Genomic DNA, 26029 nt, shown 5'->3' on the forward strand with positions numbered 1-26029 from the left:
AAAGAAGGAGGAATTTCAAGTGACCTGGTCCTAAAATAAAATCAAAATTGTAGGACTGTATCCTATAAATAAATAAATTTAAAAATTAGGGATCAAAATTGTAAGACTGCTGTGGACTTCTAGATCTTGACCGACTTTTCCTCGTTTGTTTCTTTTGAATATTGGACCGTCTCATTACTTCTTGAGTTAAAATCTTTAGTTTCGGTCAAACAAAATTATTTATTTTGTGTCAAAAGACCGAGTCCCATGTTTTTCTCCAATTACCATGCACAGTTTATATATAATAATATATATTATCTAGATCACTCTTAACACAATTAAAATCCTACAAAAAAATAGTTAAAAATAAAACGAGATTTAGAAAATCTGTGAAATCATCGACAATATATATATATATATATATATATATATATATATATAACAACACATATTGAATATAATTTAACATTTTCGTATCATTTCATGTATGTAAAGTTACATGAATATAATAATTTATTTAGTATAGTTTCATTAGATTTAATCTGATAATCTATTAGTAATTTATGGATACTCGAATCTCATCTCCTCATTAACTATTGATATGATATAATATAATAATCATCACTCTTCGTCGGGATACAAAATTTTAAATAATCAACGTCATTTGTTATCTCCAAGACTTTCTTTAAATAAATTTGTACGTAAGTGTTATAGATTCTGTAACATGACAAATATATGTAGAACTAAATTTAATAATCATGACTCGTTAAGTACATTATCGAAATAACAAAAGTTTTGTTATAATCTGTTTAATGTATTATGAAAATTAGAAGTATTGTGAAACACTTTACAATTCGTCATACTCTCTAATAAAATAATATTCGTCCACTATTATTGAGAAAAAAGACTCCATAAAAGATACGGAGCAGTACTCCTACAAAATACTCTAATTTTAAGATTTTTTAGTGTCATGCAGATGCTCATGTTAATAACTGTAAATTAGAGCTTAGATATATTAAGTACATCTCTTTATTTTGAGATAGTATGTTGTGACGATTCAAACAAAAGGATGATTGTTACATAAGAAGAGATGAGATCACTTCACAAACATAATACATGAATGCTCGCTGTAAATGAGTGTTTAAGAAGAAATAAAGGAGTGCTGCATGAGTTGAAGAATCCAAGTAAGGTTGATTTCAAAATATTACAATCAGATTCTAAATGTACACTTCACAATGTGTTTTCTTTTATTGTTAAACAGAATTTAATTGGAGCCTAGTTTGATATTATGGTCATGCATGATTTCGAACTTCGGGAGTTAGATGTAAAAAGAGCATTCATGCATATAGAACTTGAGGAAGAAATGAAATTACTGTGCGCTACATATTTGAATACATAACTTGTAATAATAATATTGGTATTGCCTGGTCCAACCAGTTTTCCATAGACTTTTCGAAGCTTATATTTGGACTTTCTTATATTCACTGCGCAATTTCATCAAACAAGTCAAATTTATTAAATGAAAATAAAATCAAAACTGTACCATAAAATAATATATCAACATAGACAGCCGCAGCCACCCCATTCCCATCCTGTTGATCAAATCCAATCCAACGGTTTTAAATACATGTTAAAAACGTAAACCCAAATATCTCAACCGTCCAATTTCATTAGGGGCTTGTCTAGTGTGTATTGCATTTATTGCCTTGTCGTCTATGTGTTCTATTGATGACTAATTGCACTTAATATTAAATAATATCCAATTATGTATATATAATTCGTTTCCTTCCATTATTGTTCTATATATAACTCTCTTGAGGCTCCACATTCAACTGAAAATTTTCAGGTTTCTTCCCTATTTTCTTGCATTTAATTTCCAAGATTCTTGATGGATCATTAAGAAAAGGAAATTTTTCTCACATAACTGATTCGAAACGGTCGATTCGACATGATGAATTTCTGTTTCTCAAGCTTGAATTGTTTCTCTTCTTCTTCTTCTTTTTCTTCTTCATCAGAAGACTTTTCAAATCATAATGATCGAGGTATGCAATTAGTACATAAAAAACTTTGCATCCAAAAGGACCAAAACTTTTTATTTACTTCATTTTCTTTGTATTTTTTTCATGCTTTTCTTCTATCTTTGGGTTTGGTATGTGCATATATATGTGTATGGTTTAATATATATATATATATATATAATGTAATATGTGTAGATGTATTCTATCAATTTTTTTGCATAATGTCTATAATATCCAGTCTTTTTATTGAATGTTTAAATATGTATGATCTTATATTTTCTTATATAATGTATCGATAATAATATTAATCGAATTAAATTCAGTATGTATATATTTCATTAAGTTTGTTTAATAGTTTAAATATTTAAGATTGAAACTAAAGAGTGGTGAAATTAGGAAGAGAGAGAGAGGAAATCAATGTGCTTTTCCATTGTCCAAGGGCAATGAATAAATTCAAAGAATATCAAATGGAATTTAAAAATATAAATATGTAACTGTTATTTATTTATTTATACTAATAGCTTTTTTAAAGTATCGCTATCTTCAAGTTGACCTTATAATTATTCATGCATATCATGGGGTCACGATCATGATTTGATAATAGGAGTAAGATAATAATTTGATTCGAATTTGATGAGTTTTAATTAATTTGATTTTATAGAATTAGTAATTTAAAAAAATAAAATAGCAAGTTTGAGTAGGATTTTGTAAAGTATGAGTTCGGGTCAGTCAAATTTGAATTGAAGATGAAAAATCTACGATCCAAATTGAGATAATAGTATATTTTTTTTCTAAATATTTAGATAATAATTGTTATAATACCCCTTTTTTGGATCAAGTCGAATGTAGGTTTTACTCTAAAATTCAAGCCAGATTTTAGGTCGGATGTGACTTCTCTAAACTTGGATCAGATCAGATTCTAAAAAAGGGGGTATGCTTTTTAAGTTGGTTCGGATTGGTCGAAAATCTAACTCGACCGGATCCATTATCATCTCTAAACAAAAGGAAATTAAATTATCAAACTTTAAAATTAATAACAACAATAAATATTTAATCCTAGAATTTGAAAGAAATCATAACTTAATTTATAAGTATTTAAATTAATAAAGACTAAAATTACAATTAAAAGAGTCCAATACTCCTCTCACTCCCTTGTTAGTTTGTCACTGATCATCATCATTTATATATATCATTTTTTTATGTTTTTTAATAAAAAAATCCTTATTGTATAAATAAATAAATAAATAAATCCTTATTTATTTTTTGTTAGTTGGGAGTTTAATGTATTATATGAAATGACAGATTCACAAACACTTTGGAACATTCACGCATTCTCATATGATGAATTGAAAGCTGCAACCGATGGATTTCGACCTTACAATAAAATTGGTGAAGGTGGATTTGGTATTGTCTATAAGGTACTTTTACTTTCTTTTTTAAATATATTTTTTCTTTCAAGATCCATATTATTATGTTAAAATAATATCATGGTCAATATTATATTTGAGTTCGATTTCTAATAATTTGTTCTCGTTATACAAATATATCTACCAATGCACGATAATTAAAAGGGTAAAATACACTAAAAGTTACTAAGTTATATTCAAATGATCGTTTTAGTCACTAACTTTTAAAAGTTACAAAATGATTATTATATTTATCGAAAATTTATATTTATTACAACGTCATAATAACTCTTCTATAATAATTTGATAAATTTAATGATCATTTTATAATTTTTAAAAAATTTATGTTCAAATTAATTATGTGAACATAGTTTAATGACCTATATTGTACTTTACTCCAATTAAAAAATATGTATATATAATCTCTTATTGTTAATTTTTTATGATGATTTAGAAAACTCAGGTTCATGCATCGACTTTATGTTATATGTTATGATTAGGGGGTTAACATTTATAGCAAAGTTGTATAGCTACAAATTATAATAATCACAATAAGTTTCATTAATGAATATTTTAAAGTAGCATTATTAAATTTTGGCACACCCGTTCTATAAAATCAATAAAATAATTAACACAGCATTTATAAACATACTTAACCGAAATGATGAAAAATTGAAAGAAAAAAATAATTTTGTTTCAGTTTATTGTTAGATAGAATTGAAAAAAAAATATAATTATGAACTAATTACATCTCTCATATTTTCTCTTCCTTTTACATTCTATATCCTAATGATTTATTTTTACGTATAACGTTAGAAATGATTTCTTTAACTTTTTTTATTGAGTACGCTAAATTTTTTATTTTATTTTATTTTATTTTTATCTCTCTCATTCAATCCTTTCATTTTTCACTCCATCAAAAAAAACATTAAATTTTATTTGAATGGAAAATTAGGAAGATATAACAAAAATATAGCAAGAAAATAAATTTTGAGTAGATTTGACGAGAAACAAAATTAGAATGGTGGTCAATTTTATTATTACGTATGAAAAAAAACACTTCAATTTAGAGATAAATAACGAAAGAAAGTGTAAAAGAGACTATAGTTAATTTTGAAATATATATTTTTTAAAATTTAATTTAATTTTTTTCTTTTTTTAACTCTATCAAATAATAAATAAAAATATTTTTTTCAATTTTTTTATCACTTTTATCAAATACATAGATGTGTCATTCTCATGTTAAATGCGATGCATTTAGTAATGCAAGAAAAACTTATTAGGGAGCCGCCGTGGTGGGCTCCAACCTAGCTCAATCTTTGAGACATCATCAAAATTTTGTCTATTCTTGTTTTCCAATAAGGAAAAAAGAAAAAACATTTTCTGGGAACTAACATGGTGTTTGGTTGGGAACATAAAGGGAAGGCTGAAGGATGGAAGAAGGGTAGCTGTGAAAGCTTTATCAGTTGAATCAAAGCAAGGCAACAGGGAGTTCATGTCCGAAATAGCCTCCATTTCAAACATCACCCATCAAAACCTTGTTAAACTCCACGGTGGCTGCATCGATGGACCCTCTAAGCTTCTTGTTTATGATTACATGGACAACAACAGTCTAGCTCAAACCTTACTCGGTATTCTTCTCCTTCTCTTATATATGTATATGTTTATCAGATAATTAAGATTAGACAATGAAAAAGATTAAATCGTCTAATTTTAAAGTAGGAATAGATATAGGTTGAGTTGAATTTTGACTCCCATCTAAACTCGACCAGAATATAATATTCTTTCACTTGTCACTCAATTTAACCCAAGTTTAGAAAAACTCCACCCACCCTTAATCTGACCTAATTTTTAAAGTAAAAATTTGTATCCGATCCAACACAAATATATGTGACTCTCATTTTCATTAGGTAAAATGGGAAACTAAGTGAAAAAAAAACATAGAGTAAGGGGTATTATAACAATTATCTCTAAATATATAAAAATCAAATTATACAATTATTCTCGGATCGTATATTTTTCACTCTAGACTCAAACCCGAACCCGAACTGACTTGATCTTACCATATAAAAATCCAACCTAACACAAACCTAATTTTTAAAAAAATATATATATATATATTCGATCTTATAAGTCCGGGTCAAGTATTTTTTATAAACCCTAAACTTGAACTTACCCAACCTTACAAACTTTTTTTTTTAAATCTAATCAAATCTAAATCCGATTTTTTTAATTAAGAAAATAACCCTATAAGATTAGATTGGGTAACGTGTTAGTTTCGTAAAAAATGCCCATCCATACTTCAAAGTTAATAGTAACTTAAAAAGTGCACGAATCAAAGCGTCCTTAGTGATAAAATAATTTTAGTTATTCATTGAGGTCTATAATTCAAGCACCATAAATATAAGGGTACCAACGTTCAATATAATATTTATGATAAATATTTAAACTTGCAATATTAAAACCTAAAATTTGGGAGTAGGAATCTCTCTTATATCTTGAATAACTCCGTCCCTATTTTTTATATAATATTTTACATTTTCTATTTTATGATATATATTCGATACTTGTTGTATAACAGGAGGAGAGGAAAATAGGGCCAAGCTAAGTTGGAAAGTAAGGAAAGAAATAGCACTAGGGATAGGTCGGGCACTTGCCTACATCCACGAGGAGGTGAAGCCACATATTGTCCATCGTGATATCAAGCTTAGTAATATCCTTCTCGATCAAAATTTCACCCCTAAACTTTCCGATTTCGGTCTCTCCCGTCTCTTCTCCGACAATGTCACTCACCTTAGTACCGGAGTTGCAGGTACATTGTAAGTTTCTATCCCTTTTCTTCATCTCTTTTTCTTTTAGATCACAATCAAAATAATAATAAAAAAAGAATTACAAATGTTTGGAATCAAGCTTTAAGTCTATAAATTTCATCTTTTAAAAAATGGTTAGGTGACCTATATCATCATCTAATTATTTGTTTTTTGTTTTTTTGTATTCAAGAGGTTATCTTGCTCCGGAATATGCCGTGAGTGGACACTTAACACGAAAATCAGATGTTTATAGCTTTGGAGTTTTATTACTCGAGATTGTGAGTGGTCGAACCGCCATCGATTTCGATCTCCAAGTTGGCGAGTTCTTTCTTGTTCAAAAGGTATATGCATTTCTTATTTTTCCTTTCACTTCCTATATCTTTGTTTAGGAGACGACAACATAAAAAACATATTTCCATTAATGTAACAATACAACCGAACTTTACCTGCCCACCGTCCAACTTTGGCAGTCAAATTTTATAGTTGCTGACTGAATTTTCTTCTCAATAAAGTAGTTTTTGACAATTCATAGATATTAAAGATTTATTATTAATATCTAATTTATTAATTGATTAATTTATATAAAATATTTTGAAGATTCGTTATAAGACGGTATTTTAATTTATTTATTTTTCATTCGAAATATTATAATTTGAATGTCTAATCTTACTTAACAGACTTAATATCTTATGAGTTGGTTTTTTTTATGAAGGCATGGGAGATGTACAAATCAAACAAGTTGGTCCACTTGGTGGATCCGGTGTTGGACAAGAGGAGCTTCTCGGAACAAGAAGTGGATCGGTTCCTCAAAGTAGGATTGATCTGTGTGCAACAAAAATGTGGGCTTCGACCGTACATGTCGACGGCCATTAAAATGATGTGCGACGAGGTCGATATTCGGGATTCGCAGATATCCGATCCGGGACTCATTACCAATATCATGGATGTAAAGATCGGAAATCGACGTTCCCCTTCGTCAAGCTTTACCAAAATGTTAAGCCCTCGGCTACAACCTTCATAAAAAGATCATATACTTGTATTAGTATACATGGATTGTAAATAACAATTTGTTAAGTTTTTCAGGGTTGATTATAATTTTGATCCTAATGGAATTATGTCAAATTAAAATTGGAGTGGAACTGAAATCAAAATTGAACCTTTTTTTAAAAAAATTATCACTGAAATTTTCTGTAAACATACTTTCTTTTTTATTTTTGATAATAGTATATAATTTTAAAATATGTTGTTCGGTTTAATGACAAACTATAAGATTTATAGTGTGGAGTGCTGGATAATTATATTTGTACATTGTAATCATTGATTAGGATTATAATCATATGGTCGTATTGATTGATTTTTGTTACAAGTATACATATATATTCATTGTAATTGTTATAAATTATGCAAAGGATATCTCACCAAACCTTAAAAGATTTTTTCTTGAACCCTAAAAAAAATTCAGTCGCTTGCTCCTTTTCTTTCTTTGGTTGGCAGCAGGCGGTACCAACCTTGGTGTTTGTCACCGTCGCTGATATTTTCTTGTTTACCTTCGCTTTCTTATGATACGTTTCTTCTGCTTATTTGTCACGTTTTTTTTTTATCTTTTGGCATGTTTTCGATCATTTGGTCGTTGTTTTTGTTTATCATTCTCGGGGTTGGATTTCATATTGTCATGATTGATCAAGATGATATTTATTTGTTGTCATGTTGATCTTCCCTACTTTGGTCCATCGAATTAAATTTGGATACGTGATTTGCATTCGTAGATAGTTTTCTCACGACACTTGGCTCTAGTTTGTAGTTTGTCAGTGGTCTTTAACTAGCTTGATCTCTTTTGTGGTTCGTTTGTCAATACGATCATATCTATTCGTATTTATATTTTATTTGAGCTTTCTAAGTAGATTTTTTTAATATTTTTCTTTATACAGTCTTTATATAATCTTAAGTGAATAGTTTGTTGTTATAAGTAAATAAGTAAATGTACTAATTATTTATTTCAGCAAAATCCGATATCTTCTCAATTTGAATGGCGTGGAAATAATTGATGATATTGAAACTTCGGTTTCTCTTCACAGGTGGCATTAACTATCCTGAATATATGAAAGCTTACAAGTTCAACTTCAATTTGAGTCAAACAATGATTTTTTGCAATAAAAACCATTGAAATGATTAATATGGAGAACAAATCACGCAAACTTGATGATTAAAGAGATAATTATTATTCTTAGAGGTTCTATGTTCGAGCATGACGTATGTAGAAATATTTGAGTGTTCATTTTCAAATGATTAAAAGTGTTTCGAACAATACTTTATTGAAGTTGTTATTCTTCTCTCTTGTTTCAACTTGCAGAGTCTTAACTTGCTTAGTTTAACAACAACAATCCCTTTAGTCAGAGGAAATGAGACTGATCAACAAGCTTTACTTCAGTTCAAAGCCAAGATAACCGGTGATCAGCTAAGAATTATGGCGTCCTGGAATAGTTCGAGTCACTTCTGTCACGGCGTGGTGTTACATGCAGTCTCATGCATCAGAGAGTCACCAAGTTGTAACTGGAATCCCTAAAATTATCGGGATCTTTATCACCATACATTGGAAATTTGAGTTTTCTCAGGGAGTTGAAGCTTGACGGTAACAACTTCTTCAACCATATTCCTCAAGAAGTAGGTCGTTTAAGGAGACTGGAAACACTAGGACTGGCTAATAACTCCATTAACGGTGAAATTCCTTCTAATTTATCTCTTTGTTCTAAGCTTACAGTTGTTGATATGAGGAGTAATCAGCTAACTGGAGAAATGCCTGCTTTTCTGGGTTTCTTGACAAACCTGAAATTCTTGAGATTTAGAAACAACAGTTTGAGAGGGACTATCCCACCTTCCTTGGGGAACTTGTCATCCCTGGAGGTACTTGATTTGGCGGCTAATGGATTAACTGGGATTCTACCAGAAGCTCTTGGAAGATTGACAAATCTTTCATATTTCACAGTAGCAACAAATGCAATTTCTGGGAATGTTCCCGTCTCAATGTTCAATCTCTCCAATATCAGATTCTTTTCGGTCGGTGGAAACAACAATATTCATGGTACTCTTCCTTCTAACCTAGCTATCACGATGCCATATATTGAATTCTTTTCTGTAGCGGAAACCAAGTGACGTTTGGTTCGCTGGAATGTTTACGAGGGAATTAGAATCTGTGAAGGAATTGTAATCCGTAGGAATTGGAATCAAATTTCATATTCTGTTTAATTGGCAGTAAATGGAATTAAAATCCAATTCCATATTATGTTTGGTTGGTAGAAAATAGAATTGGATTCAAATTTCATATTCTGTTTTGTTCGCAGACATGCCAGATGAATTTGATTTCAGTAATGTAAAATGATAGAATTACCCTTCTTATTTTTTTTCTTTATTTTAGTTTATTTTACAACTTACATGTAGTAATATATTATAAAAGATTAAAAAATATTATTTTTTTCATTTTATTGATTGATTATTCATTTCAATAAATTATAAAAATCATGTTAATAAACATTATAAGTTAAAATCATCGCAATCAAAATATGTTAATAAGTTACAAAAAATAGAGCAATATTTCGATACATTCCAATTGGAGTATGTTAATTAGTTACCAAAAAATATACCAAAAACTATTTGTATTCAATATATGAATTATAAACTCGACCCGACACGACTCAAAATAATAAAAAAATTATTTTATTCAATAAAAACATTAACTTAATTGAAAAAAATTATATATAGAGGGGTATTATTGTAATTATTCATAAATATATAAGGTAAAATTATATATATATTTTTCGGGTCGGTCCGGTTTTTTTCACCCTAAACCCGAACCCGACCCGACCTGACCCGAATATCACACCTAAAAAAATCCGACCCGAACAAAATAAAATTTCATCCGACCCGACCCGAATATATGAATTAGAAATCCGACCGACTCGAAATAATAAAAATTATTTTTATTGAATAAAAACAGTGACTTAATCCGACCCGACCCGAATTATATATATTTTTGGGTCGGTCCAGTTTTTTTACCCTAAACTCAAACCCGACCCGATCCGACCCGAATATCACACTTAAAAAACTCGACCCGACCCGAACAAAATAAAGTTTCATCCGACCTGAATATATGAATCAGAAATCCGACCCGAAATAATAAAAAAATTATTTGTATTTAATAAAAGTAGTGACTTAATCTGACCCGACCCGAATTATATATATTTTCGGGTCGGTCCGGTTTTTTTTACCCTAAACCCGAACCCGACCCGACCCGAATATCACACTTAAAAAAACCCGATCCGACCCGACCAAAATAAAGTTTCACCCGACTTGACCTGACCCGAATATATGAATTAGAAACCCGACCCGAAATAATAAAAAAATATTTTTATTCAATATATGAATAAGTTACCAAAGAATTGATGAAGATATTATGGTCAAATTTCAATTCCCTCCAACAAGGGAATTGAATTTCATCCAATTTTAGATGAAATTCACTTTCCCTCATGTGAGGGTTCCCTTGAAAAACTTGAACCAAACATAGGAAAGTGGTGAAATTAAATTCCAATTCCTATCCATTTTAAGGGATTTCATCCAACCAAACGCCGCCCAAAGGCAAATGTATGTACAAATCCCAATTTCAATATCCAATGCCTCAAATCTCAATGCACTTCAATTTCAAGAGAACAAATTCAGTGGAAACGTGCCTTCGTTAGAAAAACCTAGAGGAGCTATTCTTGAATGGAATTTTTTTTGAAGGGCCCATTCCATCATCTTTGAGTTCATTGAGAGGTCTTGAGGCATTGGATATATCTGACAATAATCATTCCGGTGAGATTCCTGAATTTCATGTAAACTTCAGGGCGTTAAAGTATTTAAACCTCTCTTTCAATGATTTTGAAGGAGTGATACTAAATGGAGTCTTTAAGAATGCAAGCGCTACATTTCTTGAAGGGAACAATAAGCTTTGCGGAGGCATCACTGAGTTAAACTTGTTCAGATGTAATTTGAAAACATCATCGAACACTCGTCTCCGACGGAGAATTGCAATTGTTGTTGCTATTTTAGGAGTGACTTTGATATTGTTGATTCTTCTAATCATGTGGTTCGGAAAGAAGAAAGAACAACAGCCAATAGAAACTTGTGCTGAAAATTCACTTTTACAGTTATCATACCAAAGCATTCTAAGGGCTACCGATGGATTCTCAATGCAAAATTTGGTTGGTTCAGGAATTTTTTGTTCTGTATACAAAGGGATTCTTAATGAGAGTGGAGAAGTTATTGCTGTAAAAGTGCTTAATCTTCAGAACCGTGGAGCTTCGAGGAGTTTCTTGGCTGAATGTGAGGCCTTCAAGAACATTCGACGACAAAATTTTGTCAAGGAATTAACAGCCATTTCAGGTGTTGATTATAAAGGCAATGATTTTAAAGCCTTGGTTTATGAGTTCATGGTAAATGGAAGCTTGGAGGACTGGTTGCATCCATCTACTGGTTTGAATGAACCAGAGACGATGGGAACCCCAAACTTCTTCCAAAGGGTTAGTGTGGCCATAGATGTTGCTCATGCACTCGAATATTTGCACCATTGTTGCGAAACACAAATCATTCATTGTGACCTCAAGCCAAGCAATATTCTACTCGATGAGGAAATGTTTGGACATCTAAGTGACTTTGGCTTGGCAAAAATCGTTTCTGCAAACATGTTTAACTGTTCTACTAACCAGTCAAACTCCTTTGGGTTAAGAGAAACCATTGGTTATGCTCCACCAGGTCAGTTCACTTTATTCATCTTTTCCATTTTTATAATCATTCTTTACATACTTTTATCTTAGCATAACATAATCTAAGAACAAAACATATAATCTGGAAGCAGTTTTTCAAATGTTACTCTTTAATTTGTAATAAATTAATTGTAGAATATGCCATGGGAGGCAAGTTGTCAACAAAAGGTGATGTGTACAGCTATGAAATTCTATTGCTAGAGATGTTTACGAGGAAAAAATCGATTCATGATATGTTCAAAGAAGGTTTCAACATTCACAACTTTATTGTGGAAGTTTTTCCTAATCGAGTGAACGAGATTACAGATCCCATTCTTCTTCAAGAGAGAGCTATTCAAGGCACACTTGCAGATGTCACTCTCAATAACAGACATCTTAAACACTTGAATTCTATATTCAAAACAGGACTCGCTTGTTCTGCTGAATCACCTACTGAGCGGATCGACATGAGTGATGTTGTTTCCAAGCTGTGTTCTATTAGAGACAAGCTTCTTCCGTCATGAGTGCCAAACTTTAGGTGCTGATAAATCAGCAGGTATTCTTCATTCTAATGATTTGAACGAGTAAAATATATTTTGGTTACATTCAGTACATGTAAATTTGATGGCTTATAGGTTTCCTTGTTTCCATATGTTGCAGGAACCTAAGGTGCCATAATATCAATGGACTTAAAAGGCTTTGGTCATGCAAAGTGCAGTTATTCTCTTTTATTCACATCGCATCTGATATTTGCAGAAAACTCCTCTTTGAGAATATATCTAATTATATAGCGCTTGTCTGTCATCTTTATAAAACATAAATTCGTTAGAGATTATGACCCGAATTCCATTTGACTAAATTATTATAATAAAACTATACAACTTATGAAGCGAATTGAATCATAACACTAAATATTTAAATTAATTATAACATGTCATATTATGGTATTATGAAAATGAAATAATCATAACTATTAAAATCCATGTAAGAAGAATTGTTAACTTGTAAAAATATATAAATTTATAATATTTTACTTGAGAAAATGAAAACATAACACATGATAATGAATAATGTAAAATATATTGTAAATTAAACACAATGTGATATTAACAATAAAACTATTACCTAAGTTTAAATATTATGAATAACTATACAAAACACAACATTATACGGAAAATAATATAAATACAACATGCACAAATTTATGTAAAAAATTTAAATGAAACAAACGAAAAACATATAAGCATATATAAATGCAAATATTATTGCCAACTGTATTTTGTTGATGGATAAATTTAGGGATGGTGGTTGAGGGTAGTTCACCTTGTTGGTATATCACAGTTGTTGTAACGGTAGAACGGACACATAATTTTATGTTTGGAGAGCGAAATTTTAAAATTAGGCGTCACTATAGTCATAGGAAAGCTGATGTTGAAGATGACAGCAACTGACTATTTTCTCTATTAGAATCAGTCAAGTCTGGCAACTCTACATCTCTGGGTCGCTGACAGCAGAGATCAATATTGTATGCATATTCCAGTTTAAACGATAATTTTCAATGCAGCGTTTACTTGAGAAGTCTCCCATTATCATACTAGAAATTAATGTTTTCTGATAGGAAGTTGTGGACATTACCGAGTTATGGGGGGATATTGACCATAAAAAACAACCCCGTATAGACTCATCTAACTCGAGCAGGGTCCCATGGAACTCGTAGCCACATGACTTTGGAAGGGGGAAAACTTGAACCAATTGAATGGAGATAGAATTGGGTGATATCAGAGTTCAGAAACTACTTATACTTTAGTTCTTTTTGATGAACCAACCACTCTCAAACACAAATCAATCTCATCAGTTAAGAAATTGATTCAAGTTGATGGAGCTATCAAGAAGTTCCACCACTTTGTCCCTTGTTTCCATTCAAGTTTTAATTATTCTCTCATGCTTCAACTTGCAGAGTCTTGGTTTAGCAACAGCAATCCCTTTAGCCAGAGGAAACGAGACTGATCAACAAGCTTTACTCCAGTTCAAAGGCAAGATAACTCTTGATCAGCTCAAGGTTATGGACTCATGGAATAGTTCTATTCACTTCTGTCAGTGGCACGGTGTTACATGCGGTCGCAAGCATCGGAGAGTCACCAAGTTGGAACTGCAATTCCTCAAATTCTCAGGATCATTATCACCGTACATTGGAAACCTGAGCTTTCTTAGGAAGTTGAATCTTGTTGGCAACGGCTTCTATGACCAGATTCCTCGAGAAATCGGTCGATTAAGAAGACTGAAAACATTAGACCTCACCAATAACTCCATCAGTGGTGAAATTCCTTCCAATTTATCTGCTTGTTCTAAGCTTATAGTTGTTCGTATGAGAGGCAACCAGCTAACAGGAGAAATACCTGCTTCACTGAGTTTCTTGTCAAATCTGAAAGTCTTGAACCTTTTCAACAACAGTTGACAGGGAATATCCCACCTTCCTTGGGGAACTTGTCATCTCTGGAGGAAATTATTTTTTCTTTTAATGGATTAACTGTGATCATACCAGAAGCTTGGGGGCAGCTGAAAAATCTTTCAATTTTCACCATATTTGAAAATGCAATTTCTGGCATTGTTCCAACTGCAATGTTCAATCTCTCTAATATCAGAGTCATCGATATTGGTGGAAACAAGATTCGAGGTACACTTCAGTCTAACTTAGCAATCACTATGACATATCTTGAGTACTTCTCTGTATCAGATAACCAACTCTCTGGACAAATCCCAATTTCAGTTTCCAATGCCTCAAATCTGAATGTACTTGAATTGGATGGTAACAGACTCAATGGAAATGTGCCGTCATTGGAAAAACTGGATAAACTACGGATACTAACCGTATTCACAAACCAGTTGGGACATGGGAGAGAAGGTGACTTGAACTTTCTCTGCACTTTAGTGAATGATACCAAACTAGAATCTCTAGATATAAGCATAAATAATTTTGGAGGGGTATTTCCCAAATGCATTAGTAATTTTTCCAGTGCCGTCTTACAATTAGTAATGGAAGATAACAAAATGTGGGGAAGAATCCCGGATGGGATAGAAAATCTCATCAATTTGGAGTCGCTAAGGGTATCAGAAAATCATCTATCAGGTCATATTCCTTTCAATATTGGCAAGCTTCATAAGCTAAACATATTTTATGTTGATAGTAATTTTCTCTCTGGACTATTCCACATTCTATTGGAAATTTAACATTGTTAACCTTACTTGCTTTAGAGCTTAACACTCTTCAGGGCAGCATTCCTTCAAGTCTAGGTAAGTGCCAAAATTTGCTGGTAATGGATCTTTCTGATAATAATCTTAGTGGAACCATTCCTCCTCAAGTACTTGGACTATCATCCATGTCCATTGCACTAGACTTATCATCAAACTATTTGACTGGTGAGCTCCCTCTTGAAATAGAAAATCTAGAAAAACTAGGTGAATTGGATGTTTCCAGGAACAGGTTATCTGGTTTTCTTCCAAACAATCTTGGCAGCTGTGTAGGTCTAGAGAAGCTGTTGTTGGATGGGAATTCGTTTGAAGGGCCCATCCCTTCATCTTTTAGTTCATTGAGAGGTCTTGTAAGATTGGACATGTCCGACAATAATCTTTCAGGTGGGGTTCCAGAATTTCTAGTGACGTTTAAGTCGTTAAAGTATTTAAATCTCTTTTTTAATGATTTTGAGGGAGCGATACCAACTGAAGGAGTCTTTAAGAATGCAAGCGCTACGTTCGTTGAGGGAAACAATAAGCTTTGTGGAGGAATCCCTGAGTTACACTTGTCTAGATGTAACTCGAAAACATCATCAAACACTTCCTTGAAAATTGCAATTGTTGTTGTGGTTTTTGGAGTGACTTTGGTTTTCACTTCTCTCCTCGTCTTGTGGTTTAGAAAGAAGAAAGAGCAACCAACAACAACTTGTGTTGAGAATTCACTTCTGCAGTTATCGTACCAAATGATCCTAAAGGCCACTGATGGATTCTCCATGCAGAATTTTCTTGGATCTGGAAGCTTTGGTTCTGTGTACAAGGGAATTCTTGAAGAGAGTGGAGAAACTATTGCAATAAAGGTGCTTAATCTTCTGAATCAGAGAGCTTCTAGGAGTTTCATGGTTGAATGTGCCTTGAAGAACATTCGGCATCGGAATCTTGTCAAGGTATTAACAGCCATTTCAGGTGTCGATTACCAAGGTAATGATTTTAAAGCGTTGGTTTATGAGTTCATGGAAAATGGAAGCTTGGAGAATTGGCTGCATCCATCTACTGCTATCAATGAACCGGAGATGATGAGAAACTTAAACTTCTTCCAAAGAGTTAATGTGGCCATCGATGTTGCTCATGCACTTGAATATCTGCACCACCATTGTGAAACACCAATTATTCATTGCGGCCTCAAGCCAAGCAATATTCTACTCGATGAGGCAATGGTTGGTCATCTAAGTGACTTTGGCTTGGAAAAATTCCTTGCTGAAGATTTGCTTAACTATTCTACTAATCAGTCAAGCTCTCTTGGGTTAAGAGGAACTATTGGTTATGCTCCACCAGGTCAGTTTAGTTTATCCATTTCTTCCAGTCATCGTTTAAATACTTTAGCTTAGCATAACATAATCTAAAAACATAACATATAATCTGTAACACCCCCAACCCATACCCGACCCGGATATGAGCCAGAGATACTACATTGACTTTAAAACACAACTCTTAATAAATAATAGTAAAATATTTGAACTTGTATTAAGAAAATACAATAATATACATACTGTAATATGAGTTTACAAAAATATTCAGAGCATACACAACTTAACCCTTTAATTACATGCCAACTGCTATTACATAACAAAATGACCTACTGATAAGTTGCTTCTGATCTGATGGTTGCAGGAGTAATTCTGTAAAGCTGCTTCACCTGTCTCGTCTAATTTCATCGGATCCTACGTGTGAAACACTCACACGCTAAGTCATCGACTTAGTGAGGCAATAATAATAAGGCAATGTAATGTAATCAAAATGTCAGGATCATATGATATGAGATGCAAACATGTACTTAATCAATATAGTATACTTCATCAATATCCATACCTGTAAGCGTATGACTGTAACATTCATTATTCTGTATTAATAAATTTATTGGCCCATGATAGCATATTGAGAACCTAAGGTATTTGAGTAATGTGAGGTTGTGCACTATGCTGTCACCACAGCTCGTATAAATGCACCGAAGTGCCCGTAGAATTGCACCGAAGTGCCCGTAGAATTTTGTCCATAAGGACCACGTAGAATTCCTTAAGAATCATATACATATACTATGGATCAAGTATGTGTCTTTCAAGACTTCACACAGGTTCCAAAGGATATATATGTGTCCTAAAGAACCGAGTATACCCTCTACCCTTGGCATGCCAACTATACCTATAGTTCTCATCTACATAACATGGGCTTATACATTTCCCGTAGTTCATATCGCGTAGACATAGTATTTCCATACCTTTAACACATAGGCATATCATTTACATACCTTTATCACATAGTGCATATAACTTTTCTGCATATTCATGTCATGTAATACATATAATATAATTCATGTCATGTAATACATTTAATACAATTTCATGTCATGTATCATAATATGGAATGTAATCATATGTCAAAATATGGAATCTAGACTTATCACAAGTCCAGAACTGAATATACTACTATATTCATGCTATGCATATGCACTCACCTATACTTCTTTGTCTTTTCCTCGATCGATTCTACTTGTAGATTGTTCCCGAACTCGAGTAGGCTCGGTATCTACATAAACATAATTTTTAAGATGATCATCAGATGTCTATGTCTTGAAATTAAGCTTTAATAGCTTACTAATTTAAAGAATCTATAGTTTAGTCATGTTTTCTTTTCTTTCTTCTTCTTTTTCTCATGGGGGAATCGGTTCCCCCCCTGGGGTATCGGTTCCCCTATAGCCTTCTGGAATTTCTTATACGATGAGGGGGTATCGGTTCCCCCTGGGGGTACCGATTCCCCTCTAGCATTCTGGAAATCATATTCGTTGAAGGGGTATCGGTTCCCCTTGAATGGGTACCGATTCCCCTAACCCAGAAATCCTATTTTGAGCCCGGAAATCATCTAATTTCAGCTCAAACATACTTATTTCAATCCCTTTAACACTCTTAGCTCTCATACACTTACTTAAACTAATTATTAACCATTCAATACCTCTAAAACTAAGAAAACTCCTCATCCATATAGAATTGAAGAATCTTACTCCAATTTCAACTTGTTCTAATTTCCATTCTATTACTTCATACTTCTTAATTAGCTTACTGACAAGTCAAAAATCTGATTCAAACATCAAAAACTCATTCCTATCAAGATTTCATCTAAAAACTCATTTTCCAAATCATTCTCTAAATCACTTATCTTGTTGTTTTAATGTCATATAAGGTTTCCTTTATCTTATATAACATACCAACTTTCATTTCCAATCTTAACAATCCAAGAAACTACCAAGTTCAGTTTCTTACCTTAATTGCAAGCCCCACGTTGAGAGAAGGAAGAGAAGAAAATAAGGAAGAAGGAAGAAGAAATGGGAGAGTTCTGGAACCTATGCCACACGTGGGTCTCATATATCCCATAACATTTTATTTTAATAAAAAATTTCCTTCCAAATGACCATTTGGTCCCTACCTTCATTTCATATTTACTAACCTTTATTTTTAAACTATATAATCATCCTACTTTAATCCCCAAATGTTGAAACTTTGCAAATCAATCACTCACCCGACATGGAGGATGTTACAAATCTCTCCCCCTTAAGAAAATTCGTCCTCGAATTTTCATTGCACAAACAAATGAGGGTATTGATGTCGCATATCTTCTTCACGCTCCCATGTTGCTTCTTCTACTTTGTGATTTCTCCACAACACTTTGACCAAAGGAATGGTCTTGTTCCTCAATTGCTTAACTTCATGTGCTAAAATTTGAATCGGTTCTTCCTCATAAGTCAAGTCAGGACGAACCTCAATCTCTTCTGGTGTCACGATATGAGAAGGGTCAGATCTATATCTTCGAAGCATTGAAACGTGAAAAACATCATGTATCTTTTCCATCTCAGGTGGTAAAGTTAGCTGATATGCTACAGGTCCTACTCTCTTTACAATCTCATATGGTCCAATAAACCGAGGACTCAATTTTCCTTTCCGACCAAATCTCAACACCTTCTTCCATGGAGACACTTTTAAAAACACCTTATCTCCAACTTGAAATTCAATTTCTTTCCTTTTAAGATCCGAATAGGACTTTTGCCGATCAGAGGCCACTTTGAGGTTATGCTGAATTTCTCGAACTTTCTGTTCTACATCTTGAATTAAATCCGGACCAAGAACACTTCGGTCTTTGAGTTCATACCAATTTAATGGAGTACGACATTTTCTTCCATATAATGCTTCATATGGGGCCATCTTTATACTAGACTGATAACTATTGTTGTAAGCGAACTCTGCCAGCGGTAAATACTTTTCCCATGATCCTTTAAATTCCATTACGCATGCTCTCAACATATCTTCCAATATCTGAATAGTTCTCTCTGATTGCCCATCAGTCTGAGGATGAAAAGACGTACTAAAGTTTAAACGAGTCCCCAACGCTCCATGCAAAGATTTCCAGAATCTAGAAGTGAATCGAGGGTCTCGATCAGAGACTATGGAAACATGTACTCCATGCAATCTAATAACTTCTCTAATATACAGCTCTGCATACTTCTCCATAGAGAAATCCGTTCTAACAGGGAGAAAATGCGCTGACTTAGTTAATCGATCAACAATTACCCAGATTGATTCTCTTTTGTTCGGAGTCAAGGGTAACCCCGAAACAAAATCCATCGTAACATTTTCCCACTTCCATTGAGGAATGAAAAGCGGTTGCAATAATCCTGATGGAACTTGATGCTCGGCTTTGACTTGTTGACATATCAAACACTTAGACACAAATTCTGTGATGCTTCGCTTCATCCCTGACCACCAAAATCGATTCTTCAAATCCATATACATCTTGGTTCCACCCGGGTGCATCGTTAACGGACTGTAATGAGCCTCTGTTAATATTTCTTTCTTCAAGTCTTCATTGTCGGGTATTACAATTCTTCCTTTACAATATAGATTTCCATCTGACTTAATCTCAAAGTCTTTAATCTCTTTGTTCTTTACTTGCTCCATTCTTTTCAAACACATTCCATCTTTACCTTACAATTCTCCTATTCGTTCCAACCATGTTGGTCTAAGGGTTAATTCTGCACAAAGACCACCGTCTCCCGTTAAAGATAATCTTGCATCCATAGCTCGTAAAGCTGCAAACGTCTTTCTACTCAGAGCATCTGCTACCACATTAGCCTTTCCGGGATGATAGTCAATTATCACATCGTAATCCTTTAAGAACTCTACCCATCTACGTTGCCTCAAATTCAATTCTTTTTGAGTCATCAGGTACTTCAGGCTCTTATGATCCGTATATAAGTAACAACGCTCCCCATAAAGATAATGACGCCAAATCCTGAGAGCGAATACTACAGCAGCCATTTCTAGATCATGAGTGGGGTAATTCCTTTCATGTGGTTTCAACTGTCTCGATGCGTACGCTACTACTTTTCCTTCTTGCATTAGTACACACCCCAACCCGTTATGGGATGCGTCACTGTATACTACAAAATTCTTGCCAGATTCCGGTTGAACCAATATCGGAGTTTCCGTCAGAATTCTCTTCAAAACTTCGAAGCTTTCTTGACATCCAGAAGTCCAAACAAATGTTACATTCTTTCTCATTAGCTTTGTTAGAGGCAGCACAATCATCGAAAAATTCTTAACGAATCTTCGATAGTAACCGGCAAGTCCAAGAAAACTCCGAACTTCAGACACATTCTTAGGAACTTCCCAATCCATTATAGCTTTAACTTTCTGAGGGTCTACTCTAATCCCAACTGCCGAGATCACATGCCCCAGGAAAATTACTTCCTCTAACCAGAACTCACATTTGGACAATTTGGCATACAACTTTTTATCTCTTAAAATTTGCAAGACGATCCTCAGATGTGTGCTATGCTCTTCAGGGGATTTCGAGTACACCAGTATGTCATCAATAAAGACAACAACAAACTGGTCCAAGTAGGGCTGAAAAATTCTGTTCATAAGATCCATGAAAGCAGCAGGTGCATTCGTTACTCCGAATGGCATTACGATGAATTCATAATGACCATATCTCGTTCTTAAAGCTGTCTTCGGAATATCTTTCTCCTGGATCTTCAATTGATGATAACCCGAACGTAGATCGATTTTTGAAAATACCGAAGCTCCTTTTAGTTGATCAAACAAATCATCAATGCGCGGAAGGGGATACTTGTTCTTAATGGTCACCTTATTGAGCTGTCGATAGTCAATGCAAAGACGCATTGATCCATCCTTCTTCTTAACAAATAACACCGGAGCTCCCCAAGGCGATACACTTGGTCGGATAAATCCCTTCTCTAGCAACTCTTGTAATTGATTCTTTAACTCTTGCAATTCTTTCGGAGCCATTCGATAAGGTGCCATTGCAATCGGGGCTGTTCCCGGCATTATTTCAATTTGAAATTCTACCTCTCTATCCGGAGGTAATCCTGGCAATTCAGCAGGAAAAACATCAGGGAACTCTCGAACTATTGGAATTTCCTCTAACCTTTTCTCTTGAGCTCTTGAATCAATCACATTTGCAAGAAAACCCCGACATCCTTGTAGCAATAATTTCTTGGCAGACATCACTGATATTACATTTGCTAAAGGATTAAATCTTTCACTGCTCACACTTATCTCTATTCCTTCTGGACTTTTCAGAGTTACCTTTTTCAATCTGCAACTAACATCTCCATAATACCGGAACAACCAATCCATTCCCAGAATCACTTCAAACTCGTCAAAGGGTAATTCCATCAGATTAGCAGGGAATTCAATTCCCTGAATCTTTATGGGACACCCCTTACAAACTTTATTCACCCGGGCACTCTGGCCTAACGGAGTTGTTACTATAATCTCATTACTCGTAGCTTCTAAGGGAATCCCCAACTCCTTTACTAACTTACTTGTAATATAAGAATAATTAGAACCCGGATCAATCAGTACCAGTACTAATTTATCATACAACTGAAAAGTACCTGCTATAATATCAGGGTCATCACGGTCTTCACTTGTCTTTAGGTTGTATACTCGAGCAGTGGATCGCACTTCAGGTTGAGCAGAGAATTCAGACGGGTTTCTTCCTCTGCCTCTTCCTCGTCCTCTTTGTGAGAAAGAACCAGCTCTTCCAGATGGTGCCGGCTCACCAATAATCAATGGACAATCACGGACAAAATGTCCGGCCTCTCCACATCGAAAACAAGTCCCAGCTGCCATACGACAAGTTCCATAATGGTTTTTCCCACACTGCTGACACTGTCTCCCTTGACCCGGAGTAGATCTCCCAACACCAGATTCCACTGACTGCGTCTGTCTAGGTCTTGCCTGACTTGCTCCCCTAGCAGACGATGCAACTGATTCTGATCTAGCTTGTGATCGGAATCCCGAGTCTCTTCCCCTTTTTGTTGGTGTTGAACCAGAATAAGTAGTCGTCCTCTTTGATGTCTGAACTCTCGAGTCCCCAAATCTTTCATTCTGAGCCCTTTCAAGAGCTTTTGCACGATTGATCACCTCCTGGAACGAGGACAGGTTTAATACTATCAACATTTCTTTAAGTCTAGGGCGCAAGCCCTCCACGAACCACTCGCAAGCGTCTTTTTCAGTAGGCACAAGCTCAGCTGCAAACCTGCTCAGCTTATTAAACTCACATTCGTACTCATACACAGAGCGGCTCATCTGCTTCAAACTCATAAATTCCTGCTTCATTTGGCGGATAAACTGATCCCCAATATACTTGCTTTTAAATTCTTCTAAAAACAAAGACCAATTCAACTGGTCGGTTGACATCCTCATGGTGACGTTCGTCCACCATATCCTCGCCTGACCCCTTAATAAAGACACAGCTCCATCTAATTTCTCCACTTCGGAACAGTGGAGACCATCTAACATGATTTTCAAATCATTCAACCAAAGATCCGCTGACACCGGACCTTCCTCAGCTTCTCCCTTAAATTCGGGAGCTCCTAAACTTCTCAACTCTTTTGCTACATTAATTCTTGGAGTTAGTGGAGCAGGAGGTTGAAGACGCGTCAGAATAGCGTCTAACGTTCTGAAGAACGTATCTTGATCTTGCACAGGCACTCCTTGAGATGCCTGTTCTTCACCGTGCCTGGCCAGGGCAGGTGAATTACTGCTTTCAGCATGCCTATCTTCTCCCGCTTCACTTCGGGAGCTATTATGTCCGGACATCTAATCAGAATAAACACATTGTTCTATTAGCAAAACAGCATACTCATACTATACCAGATCAGAAGTTTTCGCTATTTGTTGGCATGTATTCCATTTACAGACTCCATAGACTCTGGTTTATGCCTAGAATCGGCTAAACCATAGCTCTGATACCATTAAATGTAACACCCCCAACCCATACCCGACCCGGATATAAGCCAGAGATACTACATTGACTTTAAAACACAACTCTTAATAAATAATAGTAAAATATTTGAACTTGTATTAAGAAAATACAATAATATACATACTGTAATATGAGTTTACAAAAATATTCAGAGCATACACAACTTAACCCTTTAATTACATGCCAACTGCTATTACATAACAAAATGACCTACTGATAAGTTGCTTCTGATCTGATGGTTGCAGGAGTAATACTGTAAAGCTGCTTCACCTGTCTCGTCTAATTTCCTCGGATCCTACGTGTGAAACACTCACACGCTAAGTCATCGACTTAGTGAGGCAATAATAATAAGGCAATGTAATGTAATCAAAATGTCAGGATCATATGATATGAGATGCAAACATGTACTTAATCAATATAGTATACTTCATCAATATCCATACCTGTAAGCGTATGACTGTAACATTCATTATTCTGTATTAATAAATTTATTGGCCCATGATAGCATATTGAGAACCTAAGGTATTTGAGTAATGTGAGGTTGTGCACTATGCTGTCACCACAGCTCGTATAAATGCACCGAAGTGCCCGTAGAATTGCACCGAAGTGCCCGTAGAATTGCACCGAAGTGCCCGTAGAATTTTGTCCATAAGGACCACGTAGAATTCCTTAAGAATCATATACATATACTATGGATCAAGTATGTGTCTTTCAAGACTTCACACAGGTTCCAAAGGATATATATGTGTCCTAAAGAACCGAGTATACCCTCTACCCTTGGCATGCCAACTATACCTATAGTTCTCATCTACATAACATGGGCTTATACATTTCCCGTAGTTCATATCGCGTAGACATAGTATTTCCATACCTTTAACACATAGGCATATCATTTACATACCTTTATCACATAGTGCATATAACTTTTCTGCATATTCATGTCATGTAATACATATAATATAATTCATGTCATGTAATACATTTAATACAATTTCATGTCATGTATCATAATATGGAATGTAATCATATGTCAAAATATGGAATCTAGACTTATCACAAGTCCAGAACTGAATATACTACTATATTCATGCTATGCATATGCACTCACCTATACTTCTTTGTCTTTTCCTCGATCGATTCTACTTGTAGATTGTTCCCGAACTCGAGTAGGCTCGGTATCTACATAAACATAATTTTTAAGATGATCATCAGATGTCTATGTCTTGAAATTAAGCTTTAATAGCTTACTAATTTAAAGAATCTATAGTTTAGTCATGTTTTCTTTTCTTTCTTCTTCTTTTTCTCATGGGGGAATCGGTTCCCCCCCCTGGGGTATCGGTTCCCCTATAGCCTTCTGGAATTTCTTATACGATGAGGGGGTATCGGTTCCCCCCCTGGGGGTACCGATTCCCCTCTAGCATTCTGGAAATCATATTCGTTGAAGGGGTATCGGTTCCCCTTGAATGGGTACCGATTCCCCTAACCCAGAAATCCTATTTTGAGCCCGGAAATCATCTAATTTCAGCTCAAACATACTTATTTCAATCCCTTTAACACTCTTAGCTCTCATACACTTACTTAAACTAATTATTAACCATTCAATACCTCTAAAACTAAGAAAACTCCTCATCCATATAGAATTGAAGAATCTTACTCCAATTTCAACTTGTTCTAATTTCCATTCTATTACTTCATACTTCTTAATTAGCTTACTGACAAGTCAAAAATCTGATTCAAACATCAAAAACTCATTCCTATCAAGATTTCATCTAAAAACTCATTTTCCAAATCATTCTCTAAATCACTTATCTTGTTGTTTTAATGTCATATAAGGTTTCCTTTATCTTATATAACATACCAACTTTCATTTCCAATCTTAACAATCCAAGAAACTACCAAGTTCAGTTTCTTACCTTAATTGCAAGCCCCACGTTGAGAGAAGGAAGAGAAGAAAATAAGGAAGAAGGAAGAAGAAATGGGAGAGTTCTGGAACCTATGCCACACGTGGGTCTCATATATCCCATAACATTTTATTTTAATAAAAAATTTCCTTCCAAATGACCATTTGGTCCCTACCTTCATTTCATATTTACTAACCTTTATTTTTAAACTATATAATCATCCTACTTTAATCCCCAAATGTTGAAACTTTGCAAATCAATCACTCACCCGACATGGAGGATGTTACATAATCTGGAAGCAGTTTTTCAAATGTTACTATATAATTTGTAATAAATTAATTGTAGAATATGCTATGGGAGGCAAGTTGTCAACAAAAGGTGACGTGTATAGCTATGGCATTCTATTGCTAGAGATGTTTACGGGAAAAAGACCGACTAATGATATGTTCAAAGAAGGTTTCAACATTCACAACTTTGTTGTGGCAGCTTTGCCTGATAGAGTGACTGAACTTATCGATCCCATTCTTCTTCAAGAGAAATCTAGACAAGGAACACTTACAAATATCACTC

General features: G+C 34.2%; 2 protein-coding genes across 2 annotated transcripts; both read left to right on the top strand.

Annotated features, from left to right (window-relative positions):
- The first annotated feature begins 3292 nt into the window (after nt 1–3292).
- Nucleotides 3293–7250, top strand: LOC120213416 (putative serine/threonine-protein kinase). The gene is made up of 5 exons (XM_039211573.1): nt 3293–3415; nt 4824–5034; nt 5985–6222; nt 6404–6554; nt 6926–7250. Exons 1-5 carry the CDS (start codon nt 3293–3295, stop codon nt 7232–7234), a joined length of 1032 nt encoding a protein of 343 aa, XP_039067504.1. The 3' UTR covers nt 7235–7250.
- A 1276-nt stretch (nt 7251–8526) lies between these two features.
- Nucleotides 8527–16603, top strand: LOC120213417 (probable LRR receptor-like serine/threonine-protein kinase At3g47570). Its single transcript, XM_039211575.1, has 4 exons — nt 8527–9355; nt 14725–15135; nt 15240–15620; nt 15711–16603. The coding sequence occupies exons 1-4, from the start codon at nt 8980–8982 to the stop codon at nt 16601–16603; spliced, it is 2061 nt and encodes a 686-aa protein (XP_039067506.1). The 5' UTR covers nt 8527–8979.
- The last annotated feature ends 9426 nt before the right edge of the window (nt 16604–26029 follow it).

The sequence above is a fragment of the Hibiscus syriacus genome, unplaced genomic scaffold, assembly GCF_006381635.1.
Source record: "Hibiscus syriacus cultivar Baekdansim isolate YM2019G1 unplaced genomic scaffold, ASM638163v2 tig00110020_pilon, whole genome shotgun sequence".
Classification (NCBI taxonomy): Eukaryota; Viridiplantae; Streptophyta; class Magnoliopsida; order Malvales; family Malvaceae; genus Hibiscus; species Hibiscus syriacus.